This window comes from Pistacia vera, unplaced genomic scaffold, assembly GCF_008641045.1.
Source record: "Pistacia vera cultivar Batoury unplaced genomic scaffold, PisVer_v2 Contig1055, whole genome shotgun sequence".
NCBI classification, from domain to species: domain Eukaryota; kingdom Viridiplantae; phylum Streptophyta; class Magnoliopsida; order Sapindales; family Anacardiaceae; genus Pistacia; species Pistacia vera.
In genome coordinates this window covers 17,188-31,785 of record NW_022195088.1, presented here as the reverse complement: position 1 = coordinate 31,785, position 14,598 = coordinate 17,188, and the positions used below count along the sequence as shown (strand labels likewise).

General features: G+C 33.1%; 3 protein-coding genes across 4 annotated transcripts; all 3 read left to right on the top strand.

The window, feature by feature from the left end:
• Nucleotides 1-3,526: 3,526 nt before the first annotated feature.
• Nucleotides 3,527-4,434, top strand: LOC116128802 (60S ribosomal protein L3-2-like). Of its 2 annotated transcripts, none has more exons than XR_004127818.1 (2): nt 3,527-3,929; nt 4,009-4,434. XR_004127818.1 is itself a non-coding variant. In XM_031414562.1 (2 exons), exons 1-2 carry the CDS (start codon nt 3,734-3,736, stop codon nt 4,293-4,295), a joined length of 435 nt encoding a protein of 144 aa, XP_031270422.1. In that variant the 5' UTR covers nt 3,530-3,733; the 3' UTR covers nt 4,296-4,434. The 2 variants fall into 2 exon arrangements, 1 of the variants encoding a protein (XP_031270422.1); XM_031414562.1 differs by having other exon boundaries at nt 3,530-3,881.
• A 1,528-nt stretch (nt 4,435-5,962) lies between these two features.
• On the top strand, nt 5,963-7,088 carry LOC116128305 (very-long-chain 3-oxoacyl-CoA reductase-like protein At1g24470). Its single transcript, XM_031414017.1, has 3 exons — nt 5,963-6,576; nt 6,666-6,735; nt 6,828-7,088. Exons 1-3 carry the CDS (start codon nt 5,963-5,965, stop codon nt 7,086-7,088), a joined length of 945 nt encoding a protein of 314 aa, XP_031269877.1.
• Nucleotides 7,089-13,068: 5,980 nt separating this feature from the next.
• Nucleotides 13,069-14,545, top strand: LOC116128851 (very-long-chain 3-oxoacyl-CoA reductase 1-like). Its single transcript, XM_031414624.1, has 3 exons — nt 13,069-13,754; nt 14,029-14,098; nt 14,185-14,545. Exons 1-3 carry the CDS (start codon nt 13,120-13,122, stop codon nt 14,455-14,457), a joined length of 978 nt encoding a protein of 325 aa, XP_031270484.1. The 5' UTR covers nt 13,069-13,119; the 3' UTR covers nt 14,458-14,545.
• Nucleotides 14,546-14,598: the final 53 nt, after the last annotated feature.

The following is a 14,598-nucleotide window of genomic DNA, read 5'->3' as shown; positions in this document are numbered from 1 at the left end:
TAATTAAACTAAATAATCATATTATAATTCAATTCGAGTTATTCATTGAACTTTGACCATGACAATCTAGTGTTAAGAGCAAGCATAATTGTTTACTATTTAATTTTTTAAAGAACTTAATCATATAAAACATTACTTTAAAAGTGCATACAACTCAACTCATTTTTCCATTCGGCCCTTGCTTCTTCCCTTCTAATTTCATACATCAATAACATCAAGAGAAGAATTTGATTTGAAAGCAAATTAGGTCAAGATTTAGGGTTTAGGATTTAGGGTTTAAGTTAGGGTTTTTTGCTCTCTTCACATTGAAGATGTTTTTCCACGTAAAATTTTTCTTATGTTTCCTTTAAATTGGATGTTATTTTCAACACATTTGCTCAAAGTTTTGCTTCTTATAGAATTATTTAAGTAGAAAAGTATTATGTTATTATATTTTTTCTTTTCAGCTTCTTGATATTGTATTATTTCCTTTGTTCAAGGTTTAATGGTTTTTTAAAAGTTTTCACTAGTTTATTGGCAAACAATGGCAGAGCTGCGGAGGCCCCCATTAGATAAAAACTCTAGGTCCGCCACTAGCTATGGTGGAGGCTAAAATGTAAATTTATGATAACCGTTTGATTATATTTGTTGGAATATAAAGTCGCGAAGAATTACTACCTTAAAAAAAGAATTTTAAAACTCTTTTTCTAAGTAATATATTATGGTATGCGATATATCTCGTTTCAAATACTTTGAAGAAGATAATTGTTATTTAGTGAAACCTCGAAAAGAATTATTAAACTCTATTGTCATATATTATTGTATACCAATAATATTAGGTTAATTCATAAATGGGCAGTTAGAACCTATATAAGCATGTAAGACCTATTTTATGAGTTGACCAATAATAAACTATCACGTTAAAGATTGTGAGAAAAAGTTACGAGACTAGATTGTTAACCTAATATTAGTATATGAGTAATGTTACAGTTATCGAAGGGTGTACACTGAATTTGTACACCGAATGACGTAGCTAAATCCTGACCGTTTATTTATTATAAGTTAATATTAATCAATAGTTAGGATTTTGTTATGTTATTCAGTTTACGAATTTGATGTATAACTTTCGATAACTCTATCGTTTTCCTGAGAATATTCGGATAGATAATTCATGTTTTAACAAAAACGAAAGAGGTCAAAATCGCATGCGTATGAGTCCAAAAACAAACGGGCCAAGGCCGACCCAACTGGAACTTAGTCAAGCATTAGCCGAAAATAGCGAAACGAAGATCCAGACGGTTCATGTACATCCACAGAACCAATCATAGCCGTCAAATCTCCACCAAAAAATTATAAAATCCACTCTATACCCTAGCTCCAGCCCCAATTTCAAAGGCACTGCCACTCTCAATTTCTACAGTTTTCTCGTTATATTTAAAAGGTACAATCGTTCAGTCTGCCTGCTCTGCATGAACCCAGTCCGTGTGTTCATCTCTTTTACAAGTTTACGCTTTCTTTTATTTAACAAATCCCATATTTTTTATGTACTTTTGTGGGTGTTATAAGTATTTTTATAAAAATCAATATTTTTAGGTCGAGAATTTTAAAAAAGTTTTTGTTGAATTTATAGATCTGGCAATTATCCTTAAAATTTTGTTTTTTTGATGTTTTTAAACAATTTTTTTTTTTTTTTACAGTTTTTCTTTCCTTTTGATGAGAAAAACCATAATTTAGTTTTATATTTTTAATTGTTTTTTAGAAGTGTTGTTAAGGTTATGGATTTGGTAATTAACCATTTCTTAATTTTATTTTGAGGTTTTTATTTAAGTTTTTTGTGTTATAGTTTTGCTTGCCTTTTGCAGAATATTAATTTTGTGTTTGATAGTCATTTAGAATGGTTACAGTGTTACACTTTTTTGACTTATCTCTTCTGCTGTAAGACAAAATGGTAAGAAAAGATTATTGTTTAGTGATAGCTTTTATTTTGGGCTTGTTAAAGTTGTATTTGTATCTATCCCAATCGTCAATGGGCATATGTTTGAGCTAGTGGTATGTACTATGCACCTTTCAACTCTCTTAATTAAAGAGGGGTCTTTTAGATAAGATGTGAGAAATCTATCAAATTTGTATTTTTTGGCTGTAGTTTATTGTTCATTTCAACATATTTAATTTTTTTTTTATTATGATTTAGATATGAGTTTTGTGAATTTGAGGTTCTTATTAGTGTATATGTGTGGTTCAAGTTTATTATTTATGTATTGAAATATAATTCTATCAAAGCAACAAATCATTATTGTAGTTAACTTCATCAGGGAAGGATGTCTTATCGTAAGTTCGAACAACCACTACATGGTTCTTTGGGGTTTCTCCTAAGAAATAGAGCTGCTCGGCACAGTGGAAAAGGTTTCTGATCTTACTAGTCTTTTTCTGTGGAAGTTTTAAATTGTTTGCTTGATTCTTGGCCAAATAAAATTGTGATGTTTGTAGTTGAGAAGGATTATATTTTTGTTTGCCAGCTGATTGTCTTTTAGAAATTTCATTGAGATGTATATTTTTACTGCATGATGGTTTGATGAATCGCCATACTCTTCTTAAAATCAGCTGTGATTTTTTTTTTTCTAGAATAAAATTTTATCAAAGTAAATTGATGCAGCCGAACTATTGTATATTTGGTGTCACATGGTTATTGTAACCATTTTTACTTATTCTATTGTCTCTTTAACACAAATTTATGGTCAAGAAAAATATATTGATATCTAGTTATCATTTTTCCCTTGATTTTGACTGTTAGTTGGCTGTATTGTTTTTCTGACGTTATCTTGATTCTGTTGTAATGTAATTTTACAGCAAGCTTTTCTGTTAGAATAGCTATGCTAATCATTGTGTGTCGGATACCTTGTAATTCAAGGCAACAAAACTCTTTTTGCTTGTAATGTCAGGTTTGTGGATTGTTGCTATCATAATGTTCATTTTTGAATATTTTTTATTAGTTTCTGATTCTTGATTCTCTGTTATGTGCTTACACAATGAAGGCTTTCCCTGAAGACGATCCTACCAAACTATGCTGATTGATTGCATTCCTTTGTTACAAAGTTGGGATGACTCACATTGTCGAGATGTGTGGATCCTAACGTTTATACTTACAACATTTTAATAAATGGTTATTGCTTGTCAGATAGAATTGGTGATACAAGGGAGTTGTTTGATTCTATAACTAGAAAGGGATATAGACCTAATGTTGTTCGGCTACAATACTTTAATCAACTAGTATTGTAAGAATAAAGAGGTCAATCAAGCTCTTTGTGTTTATTGAAAGATGATTTCAGAAGGAATTAGGCCAACATTGTATATAACACTTTGTTAACTGGCTTTTTTCTTAAAGCTAAGGTCAAAGATGCAGGTAAATTAGTTGATGAGATGCAACTTATTGGTGTTGTACCTAATTCTGTGACATAGATTTTCCTTGATGTACTTTGCAAGAATGGGTGTGTTTTGGAAGCGGTGGAAATGTTTTATACTCTAGTAAATAATAAGTCTGCATTTAGTCTTAAAAGCTTGAATTCCCTCGAGGATGGATTGTGTAAAACAAGGAGATTCGAAACTGCTTTGAATCTATTTCATAAAATTTCTTGGCATGAAAACCTAGTGCTGCTGAAAAACTTTCTGAAATAGGTCCCAAGCAGTTTCCAATACGCTTATCTTTGGTTTCCTGAAAAATAATGAGAGACCAAAAGTTGTTGAACTCCTTTATAAGATGGTGGAGAGAAATCTAAGAAGAAGACCTTCACCAAGTACTCAAGGAAGTTTGAAAGTGAAGATAGGAAGAAAGATATCGAGGCCTTCACCGTTGCCCAGAAGGTTGACTTTTCATATGGTTTCTTTGAGAAGCAGATCTTCGCAAGGTTAGAAAATCTACAAGCTTCTCACTTTGCCATGACCGAATGTGACAGGTTCAAATTACTGTTACGTACACTTTTAAGACAGTGATGTTCAATTTCAAGTCTCACTAATCGGCTTTTCCGTTTTCAGGACTGAGAAGGATTGCTTTTCCGGTTTTCAGGACTGAGAAGGATATTACACCGATGGCAGGATTCCCTCTTTATGGTATCGTGAAAGAAGATTTCCTGCTGATCAAGGGGTGCTGCGTTGGACCCAAAAAGCGCGTGGTGACATTGAGGCAGTCATTGCTGAAGCAGACATCGAGACTTGCAATGGAGGAGATTAAGCTCAAGTTTATTGATATATCCTCCAAGTTCGGCCGTGGTCGGTTCCAGACTACACAGGAGAAGGCCAAGTTCTATGGAATCAAGGCTTGATCAGCTCAAACATTGTTTTCAATATTTGGTTCATTAAATTAAACATCAGGTATTAGTAGGTTAAATTTTGAGTTCTTCCTTTGTTGACACTATTTTGAAGCTTTACACATTTAGAAAAGTTCTTGGATCCTTGGATCGATACTACACCAAATCTATCCCTTTGTTGGGATAATTATTTTATATATTTTACAGTTACATTTATCAAGATCTGTTTATGGATAATGGAATACATAATAATTCGGATTAACGTGATAAATTCTCCTAATTATCAAATATTTTGGACATCACATGGAAACATTATCACATTTCTAATTATAATTTATATGAATGAATATAGTCATGTTTTTATATAAATAAAATCTACATATTTCTTGTAAGATTAGTATATTGATTTGTTGGATATAAATTAAATGAGGGTGGTCCAAACTAGATTTATTTTTATCTTTAATTTACACACTGAAATTAAAAATACATTGAAATATTTATATGAGTGGGTTAAAGAAATGAAATCAAATAAATAAAATAAAAGAAATCAATAATTCGATTTTACTAAAAATATATTTTATTATTAAAAATAGATTGATTTGATTTCATTATATAAAGATATAGTATCCATTTGACTTGTGATCAAAAATAATTTTTAAAAACTAAAACACGATTTAAAATTTTGAATATTAGAAAACTATTTTCAAATTTAGGACTATAGAAACTATGACAACAACTTTTAATCGTTTTCAGACTTCATATTAGTTTTTAAGATTATATATAAAAACTGTTCTTGAGAAAAACTTGACTAATCTCTATTAGACATATTTTCAGTAGAGTAATTGTATCTTTATTTTCAAAAACAAAAAACTATATTTAAATTCAAATATCAAACAAGCCCTCATTACTTTATATAATTCCTAATTACCATCTCAAATAATTAAAAGCAAAAACATACCAAATGAAATTTCACCCAACTTAATAATTAAGTGCGAAAATAAACTAAATAAAATTTTAAATTATAAAGAAGGCCCACGATACACAAATAGAATTATCCAATCCAATTATTAAGTCAAAAACAAACTAAATAAATAAAAACTTAGAGAAGGATAATCTTATAATGAAATATAATATATTTGAAAACTATAATTTTAAAATGGTTTTAATTATTATTAGGGCATAAAAGGAGATTATGTGAGGCTTAAATAACGCCGTTAATAAATAAAATACATTTTATACAAATTTAATAAATTAAGATTTTGATATAAGACAAAATTATTATCAGCTTATAAATCATATTCAACTTGATTTCTTTAACTTAATTTACCTTTAAAAATTAGGATTAATCAGTGCTTTATTTAATTCCTAATGACCCGCTCAAATAATTAAAATAAAAAATATACTAAATGAAGTTTCACGTAACTTAATAATTAAGGTCTAAAAACAAATTACCTGAAATTTTAAATTACAAATAAGGTTGATGATACTTGAATCCAATAATGAAGTACAAAAACAAACTAAATGATATTCTAGATTATAAATAAATACAACATGTTTTATACACACTTAATAAATTAAGGTTTTGATATAGAACAAAATTATTAATAGATAAAAAATCATATTCTATTTACATACATTTGTACAAATTTAAGAAGTGGAACAGGCTCTTCAGAATTCACAAAATGGCAATAGAGTTTATTTTCAGAGTAGTTTATATTGTAAGCTTCTTCTTTCTTTTAAAACTCATTTGGAGTTTAATCCGGGGGATATGGGTTGTATTCTTTAGACCAGCCAAAAATCTGAAGGAATATGGAACATGGGCTATCGTCACTGGCTGCACTGACGGATTGGGCAAAGCCATTGCCTTTGAATTAGCATCAAAGGGTCTTAACATCGTGTTGGTTGGCCGCAATCCTGAAAAACTGAAGGCTACCTCATTTGAGATACACCGAAGGTATAAGTTCGTTGAAACTAAAGATGTGGTTATCGACTTCCTGAAAAGCAGCGGCACAGAGATTAGTAAGTTGATAGAGGAAGGTATTGAAGGGCTAGACATTGGTATTTTGATAAACGTTGCTGGCTTGAATTACCCCACTGCTGGATACTTTCATGAAGTTGATGAAGAAGTGATGCAGAGTCTTTTAAAGGTAAACATAGATTCAGTAACCTGGATGACCAAGTCGGTTCTTCCTATTATGATTAGAAAAAGGAAAGGAGCAATCGTCAACCTAGGGGCGGGTTCCTCCGCTGTCATTCCTTCTTCTCCTTTATTTACTCTCTACGCGTCTACCAAATGGTAAGTTTCATTACTGTTGTAGACACTTTATATATTGTACTTAATTACATTTACTAGTAATTACTGTTTTTGTTTTTTTAATTGTACAGTTACATGGATCAACTATCAAGATCTCTATATGTTGAATACAAAAAATACGGGATTGATGTGCAAGTTCAGGTAAATACATATGCCATTCTTTTGCTGTTAAAATGTTAAATTATAGTGAACCAATGAGCCTAAACCGTTTGAGGTGATTGATATTATTGCAGGTGCCAGCATATTGTATAACAAGAATGACATTGAGAATAGCAGCGATGAAGGAACCGTCTTTGTTTATACCAACGGCAGAACATTTTGCACGAGCTTCAGTTCGCATGATTGGATATGAAGCAAGGTGTTCGCCTTACTGGGCTCACGCACTTCAATGGGGTGTGTCTCAATATATCCCAGACACCTTCCTTGACGCTAATCGTCTTGCTGAAGGCATCCGCAGGAGATCATTAAGAAACCCTGAAAATCACATAAACTAAATAATTACTTGTGTGTTGGCTTATCTTAATTAGCTGCTGAATAAATTCTCATAAAAAATGTTTGTACTGAGAAGCTTTAAGTATTCTCATAATAAATTCTAATGTTTGGACTAATTAATTCCAAAGTTGCATCATCACCTTTATAATATAAAGCTACTGGTCTGTTACTGACCAATCCATCCATGAAAGAAGTTTGACATGCAGGAGTAGTTTGTTTATAAATTAGGATTTTATATATAAATATAGGTGTGTTTTGAATGATGTTTTGTTAAATAATGATGTTAGTCATCATCTGCTTTATATATTTATATGTGCAAACTTTATATAAAGTAACGCGATACAAAAATCAATGTGTGTTTATAAAAAGTCGACTCAATCTATTGAGATTAATGGTCGAATTTTATGTAAACTCGTGGAGCATAATTTTATAAAACTAGTATAAGATACTTTTAGTAATTCATATTTATACGTGTTGCGTGTGATTTTTTTAATTGAGCTCGAAGAAGTTAGAGTTCCGTAAAGTTATAATTCAGTCCAGAATCAATTCGGTTCAATACTTGTCCGACCTAGCATAAGCTTGTCAAGATATAGCTCGACCTAGTATAAACTCGTCGCGACCAATCTTGACACTTGTTCAAGCAAATCACAGATAAGCTCAGACCTCAGATATTTCGGAAGGGATTAAATCGACAACAATAATGACGCGATCTTAGTGCTCAATAGCAAGAATATCGGGGTTGCATTTCAATCTTAATTGTAATTTCTTTAATTTTGCTCTTTCCTTTGTAAAAAAAAAAAAACTTGTATATGAACTCCCTCCAACGATAGAGAAGAGGTTAACAAATTGTTTTAGGAATTATATATATTATTTTCGTGGCTCAAGATTACAACTTGCCAAACCACTTTAAAAACCCTTTTGTACTTTATATTACTGTTTTTTACTTTCATTATATTGCTGATTATCTATAATTACGCCCACATCGGTTTTGATTCTGTCAAGATCAATCGAATCGCTCTAATTATTGTATTTTTTGCATCAACAATACAGGCAAATAATACATTCACAATGACTTAATTAAAAAAATAAAAAAAACTTTATTGTCACTCTTAAATTATGGTTGCAATTAAATGTAAGATATATTTGGTCGGTTGTTATATTTCGCTGTCAACGAAATTACTTATGGAAGTTAATTGAACAAGGCTAAATTGAAGGCCGAAGAGAGTGGCCAGTCTGTTTTCATAGTTAATTTATTTTTCTAATTTTTTCATTTTGCATGATGATGGGAATGGATTTTCATGAGCTCATCGTTGCAGCAGTGAGTCTCATAGCCTTCATATCGCTTTATAAACCCATCCTGAGTTTTTTCAGGTGGGTATGGATCATTTTCTTGAGACCCCCAAAGAATCTCAAGGACTATGGTTCATGGGCAATCATCCTTGGCTCCACCGATGGAATTGGCAAAGCCTTTGCCTTGGAGTTAACATCAAAGGGTCTTAAATTGGTCTTGGTTGGTCGAAACCCTTCGAAACTAGAAGTTTAATATTTCCTTGGCCATGCCATTTTGGTGGGCTTTTAGATCGTTGAGTATTCTCTGTACACAATGTTATAGATTTTCGCAAGTATACGAAATCGTACAAATAATAAAGTGTAAAATTACGGATATGGAACCCAAGAAAATTACTATTATCAATTACCAATTAAACTATTCTATTACTATTTGATCAATCCAAATTGTACCAAGGAAGATCTAAACTAAATTAACAATTGAAATTAAAAAGAAAAAACTGAACATAGAACAATTAAAATAAACCTTTGGGTAAAAACAAGATGACTAGACCTAGGGCATAGACTTCACACCAACTCTTATTCATATATATATCGATCTCTTATACTAGTTTTATTAAGCTCTTCCTATAGGTCAAACTCCCTAAATTTCTAATAACTTTCTCTCGAACAATTATCAAATTAACCCCTAATTACTAAGCTGAATTATCTCTAATTAGATTTAAGCAATTAGAGATCATTACGCTCTATGGAGTTTACCAAAACCTCACAAGTCGCGGTAACATATCTCTAGCGTTCGCTCAACCTATGGTTTTACTACCGTAGACCAACTAAGTATTATCTCTCAATCTCAACTTAGTCCATTAGTTCATTCAATTCTTGGGCCCTTAAGAATCAAAAGCATTAGGAATAATAGTAAAACTTAGGAAGAATTCTTAATAAACATTAACAATCAAAGATCAATACATAATCAAGATATTGGGCTACATCTTAGCCCCAGAGAATAAATTTAGTTCATAATAAATATGAAAGAAACAATCATCTTTATTAAAACAATCATCTTTATTAAAACAATCATCATGAGTTTATAAGAAAAGAACAAGGAAAACTTCACTATATTGTGAATCAAGGCTCCAAAACTTCTGTTACTTCTCTTCTCTGCAGATTTTTCTCTCTTCTTCTCACTAAAGAATCCCCCAAATAATGTTCAAAGACTTCTATTTATATCCCACAAGGGTTAGGGTTTTATTTTTCTTAACTCTATTTGGTTTAGGACTCTTAGCCCTATTCTCCTACCTAAAAACGGATAACTAGTTTTTAACTTCTATGACTGTGCTATGGCACAGTAGCTACTGGCCAGAGTGTGCCGCAGCACAGTAATTTCTTCTTCTTCCTGCATCATTCCATTGTTCTTCAGAGATGATGATTTTTGAATATGATAACGATGAAATTTGGAAAAGTGGTAAACATATAAAATGTAGCCCTTTGAATCAGATTTCCAAAAGTCCAAGAATAGTCTTAATCCAAGTTCTAAAGCTCAAGATATTATCAAAATACCAAGGCATGCTCAAGCTGGAACATAATCTAGAATCTTCTCTTTACTTCAACTTCCATAACTTCTTCAATTCAACTTTGATTCTCGATCCGTTTGTTTCCACTAGTCACTTTTTCCGTTGTCGACATGATTCTTCATCCGAGCATAACATTTAAGCTCTAGTAGCCTAAAAAACACTCAAAAACACCTGTGATCCCGTAAAAGACAATTATGAAAATATTAAGCAACTTTACCAAATTAAGCCTAATTTCCCACAATTAATCCTCATAAACCACTATCTAAATATGCATTTTCAAGCTCTTATCACATGATCTTTGTCTTAAATGTGGTTGCCCTAGCTAGCTCTGTTCAGCCTCACTTCAAGCAAATGGGTTTGCAAATCCGTTGCTTGGGAAGCTCCTCTATTGTGCCCATTGATGTGCGAAGTTGAGTCATGTTGGCGAGGCTGATAAGTGCTATCATGCTCATCTATTATAATCGGAATGTTAGTCGTTGCTAGATTGGCGCACATGGCTCGTCTCGTGAGCTGGCGAGGATCAATCTTGTCTTTGGCATGGGTTAATACTGACACGTTGACGATGGAGATATCACCGAGCGTCTCTGGGATGACCATTGTCTTCACTCTCCCTAGTGGTTGTTTCCTTGGCCGCCTCCCGGGATTAGTTTGCCCTCGAGACTCGCGCTCATGAGTAGAGTGTGGCTTGTGATGTCGGGGGTATTGGCCGCCTCTTGGCGTCGATGAACCAAACTAGCCACCTATGGAATTCATACCCATTGGGGTGGTGCTGATGAAGCGTGGCTGGTTAAGATTCTGGGCAGGTGGTTGCTGATTCCTCAACTCAGGCACGTTTTGTTGCACCGCCTATGCAACTATTGTTTTGATCATTTCCACCAGCTGGCCATTTTTGGGGTTTGATGTCCCTGCCCCTTGGTTATTCGCAACATGCTTAGTTGGCAACACGGGTGGTCGATGTCCAGTTGCGTCCTATTGTACCTCCTCACGGGTGGTTTCCACATTCTCAAGGTCTTCGGTGGCAGTCTTCGATCTGGTGTGCACCATTATGGGTTTGGATTGGGTAGGTTGTCGCGACTGTTTGTAGGAATTGCTGTGATGTTGGCGGAGGCCCTCCTTCTAGCGCCAAAATGTTGATACAGAAATCTGTACCAACCGGAGAATTCTAATCGACCTTGATGGGACCAGAATGGATGTGCTCGTGATTACGGGTAACCAACATTAGACAAATATTAAGTGCAATAAAATAAATGGCAATGAGAATTTTTAAAGTGGTTCGGCGAGGTAAACTCTTGAGCGTACATCCACTGTTTTTTGTATTTGCTATGAGAGCTTACATTAAGATATCTGTGTCAAATTCGTAACCCCTTTTTCATCATTTGTGGGGGTTTATATACAAGGTTTGTACAAAAGAAAGAGCGAAAATAAAGGGATTACAATTGATCTGAACTACAATTTTGATATTCTCGTGATTGGGCGTTGTGATCGTGTAGAGATTGATGTTGATTTGGTCATTCCCGCAATATTTGGGATCTAAAGATAACTGGGAATTGATTGAATGATCATTCGAGTTATTCGCGACTAGCTTATGTTGGGTCGAGCTATGTGTTGACGAGCTTGTGCTGAGTCAGACAACTGGTGGAGTCGGATTGGTCTTGGGTCAAGCTATATCCTCGCAGTAGCCCGAGCTTGGTGGAAAAATCACACACAACACTTATTTTTTTTCTTTTTTAAATTACCTATTCAATGAACTTAGAATTTGTGATACTATCAACCTGATAAAACCAAATGAATTTAATATAATATCACAATGAATAAAAAAAACATTTCAACCACCAATAGGTGGCCTGATGAGCAAAGGAGAATCTAAGTTTACATAGTTTCTCGATTTCTAATAGTTTTCAAATCTTAGAAGATTAGTTAAAGTGCGTGTAAATTCATCTACACCCTCATTATAAAAAATAATAATTTAGAATTTAGAAAAATAGAACAAGAGAAAAGAGGGTGAAAAAAAGTGTATTAAGATTAAAACTATAAGTAATAAATTATAAATATTATAATATTAAATATAATGCATAATATAAATTCATGGGTTGATTATATTCCTGGTGTGTGGATTGTTTATAGCAACCATCACCTATCTTCAAGTCATTAATTAATGTAGTCCCATGTATTTTCTCTTAAATTCCAATCTACTATCCCCTGTCTATTTCATGGTGCTTTCCAGATTGATTTTTTATTTTATTTATTTTTTACTAACTTCTCTTGATATTGTTGAATATCGATGATATCTATGTTTGACGATATTATTTATAAATTTTTAATGAACTGTACCCCTACTAAATAAATAGGACCCACTGTTTCTTAATTACATTGCATGGCATCAATTAAACCAAACCCAATGTAGTAAATCTGTCACACCACTACCTGACACGTGTGCCCATGAACTAAATGTCCATAGTTGTTCCTCGTACTGTGAAGTCTACCAGCAAAATAACCTTTTCCCCCATGAGGTATGATTGAAAAATAAGATCATCCTAAAGTAACAAAAACTCTCTCGTTGTTAAAATGAATGGCATAAGGGTAATTTGGTAATTTTATTAACTCTTGATAGTGCAAGTTTTAATGATTAAGTAATGACATGCTAACGACGGATAAAATTTTGTTATTTTCAGAAACATTAGGAACTTTTTTGTTATTTAATCATACTTTAGGGGTTTAAGCGATTAAAAATAACATAAAAAATGAAAGAAAAACTGAGAAACACAAATAGGAAAATCGAAAGCATGTTTGAGTTCAAATTCGACCAGTTACATGTCTGACTGATTATCCATAATCACACCCACATCGGTTTTGATTTTGTCAAGATCAATTCAATCGCTCTGATTGTTGTATTTTTTGCATCAACAATAAAAGCAAATAATACATTCACAATGACTTAATTAAAAAAAAAAAAACAAAAAAACAAAAAAAAACTTTACTGTCACTCTTAAATTATGGTTGCAATTAAATATAAGATATATTTGGTCGGTTGTTTCGCTGTCAACGAAATTAATTATGGAAGCTAATAAAGGCTCATTATACAGAGATGACCTTTGAACAAGGCTAAATTGAAGGCCAAACAGAGTGGTCAGTCTGTTTTCATAGTTAATTTATTTTTCTAATTTTTTCATTTTGCATGATGATGGGAATGGATTTTCATGAGCTCATCGTTGCAGCAGTGAGTCTCATAGGCTTCATATCGCTTTATAAACTCATCCTGAGATTTTTCAGGAGGGTATGGATCATTTTCTTGAGACCCCCAAAGAATCTCAAGGACTATGGTTCATGGGCAATCATCACTGGCTCCACCGATGGAATCGGCAAAGCCTTTGCCTTTGAGTTAGCATCAAAGGGTCTTAACCTGGTCTTGGTTGGTCGAAACCCTTCGAAACTAGAAGCTACATCAAATGAGATACACAAAAGATTCAATAATAACAAAGTTGAGATCAAAAGTCTGGTTATCGACTTTGAAAAATCTAGTGGGGAGGAGATATGTGAGGTGATGGAGGACGGTATTGAAGGTTTAGACGTTGGAATTCTGATAAATAACGCTGGAGTTGCGTTCCCTTATGCAAGATTCTTCCATGAAATTGACTTAGAGTTGATGAACAGTGTTCTAAAGGTGAACATAGATGGATCAACCTGGATAACCAAGTCTGCACTTCCCAGTATGCTGAAGAAGAAAAAGGGAGCCATAGTTAATATCGGCTCCGGTTCCTCCGTTTGTCTCCCTTCATACCCTTTGTTTTCCATTTATGCTGCCGCCAAAGCGTAAGTTTCAATAGTCTTCCCTTTAGAACTTCTGTTTTTCCAAAGGATCGAGCTTAAATTCATACACATGGTTCTATTTTTTTGTTGTTAATTTGTGCTAGGTAAAATGAATTACTCAGTGATATATTAAGTAGCTTAATTTCTCTCTGTGCCTTGCGTATTGGATTTGGATACGCCAAACATCCTTGATTTCGTCTAAAACTCCATTTTTACTGATGCTGTGATGCATGAAACTTCACCTACATCTCCTAATATATCATTTTATATGTAACAGGTATATTGCAATGTTCTCCAAAAGCATTTATCTAGAATACAAGAAACAAGGAATTGATGTTCAGTGCCAGGTAACTAATTAAAGAATTTAATTTAATTAATCGATAATTTGCTCCTCCAATTGATTAAATTTTTTATTGTGTGAGCGATATATCAGATTCCGCTATTTGTTGCAACGAAGATGACGAAGTTCAAGAGATCTTCCTTGTTCATTCCATCGGCAGAAACATATAGTAAAGCAAGCATGAAATGGATCGGCTACGATCATCTTTGTTTGCCGTATTGGCCTCATTCATTGCAGTGGTTCTTATTGTATGCACTGGTCCCCGATGCGATACTGAATCAGTGGATTTTTCGATATTTTCGTGGAATGCGCATTAGAGGACAACAAAAAGACTCCGTCAAATTCAATCACCATCATACTGAATGATAGTCCTAATCCTATCCCCTTCAGGAAGTAGGCCATAAAAATCTCGTAATAAGCACCTGAATTTATCCATCTGTAACTGAAGGTTGATGTTGTTTTAAGTGGAGATAATTACATATTCCTCATCTTATCTTTCAATAACAT

Excerpts from the sequence above, each read along its gene's own strand:
- LOC116128802 (XM_031414562.1), top strand. The coding sequence starts at position 3,734 with ATGGTGGAGAGAAATCTAAGAAGAAGACCTTCACCAAGTACTCAAGGA. Across the intron at positions 3,882-4,008 it reads GAGAAGCAGATCTTCGCAAG|GACTGAGAAGGATTGCTTTT; the intron begins GTTAGAAAATCT and ends TTCCGTTTTCAG.
- LOC116128305 (XM_031414017.1), top strand. The coding sequence starts at position 5,963 with ATGGCAATAGAGTTTATTTTCAGAGTAGTTTATATTGTAAGCTTCTTC. Across the intron at positions 6,577-6,665 it reads CTCTACGCGTCTACCAAATG|TTACATGGATCAACTATCAA; the intron begins GTAAGTTTCATT and ends TTAATTGTACAG. Across the intron at positions 6,736-6,827 it reads GGATTGATGTGCAAGTTCAG|GTGCCAGCATATTGTATAAC; the intron begins GTAAATACATAT and ends ATATTATTGCAG.
- LOC116128851 (XM_031414624.1), top strand. The coding sequence starts at position 13,120 with ATGATGATGGGAATGGATTTTCATGAGCTCATCGTTGCAGCAGTGAGT. Across the intron at positions 13,755-14,028 it reads ATTTATGCTGCCGCCAAAGC|GTATATTGCAATGTTCTCCA; the intron begins GTAAGTTTCAAT and ends TATATGTAACAG. Across the intron at positions 14,099-14,184 it reads GAATTGATGTTCAGTGCCAG|ATTCCGCTATTTGTTGCAAC; the intron begins GTAACTAATTAA and ends GCGATATATCAG.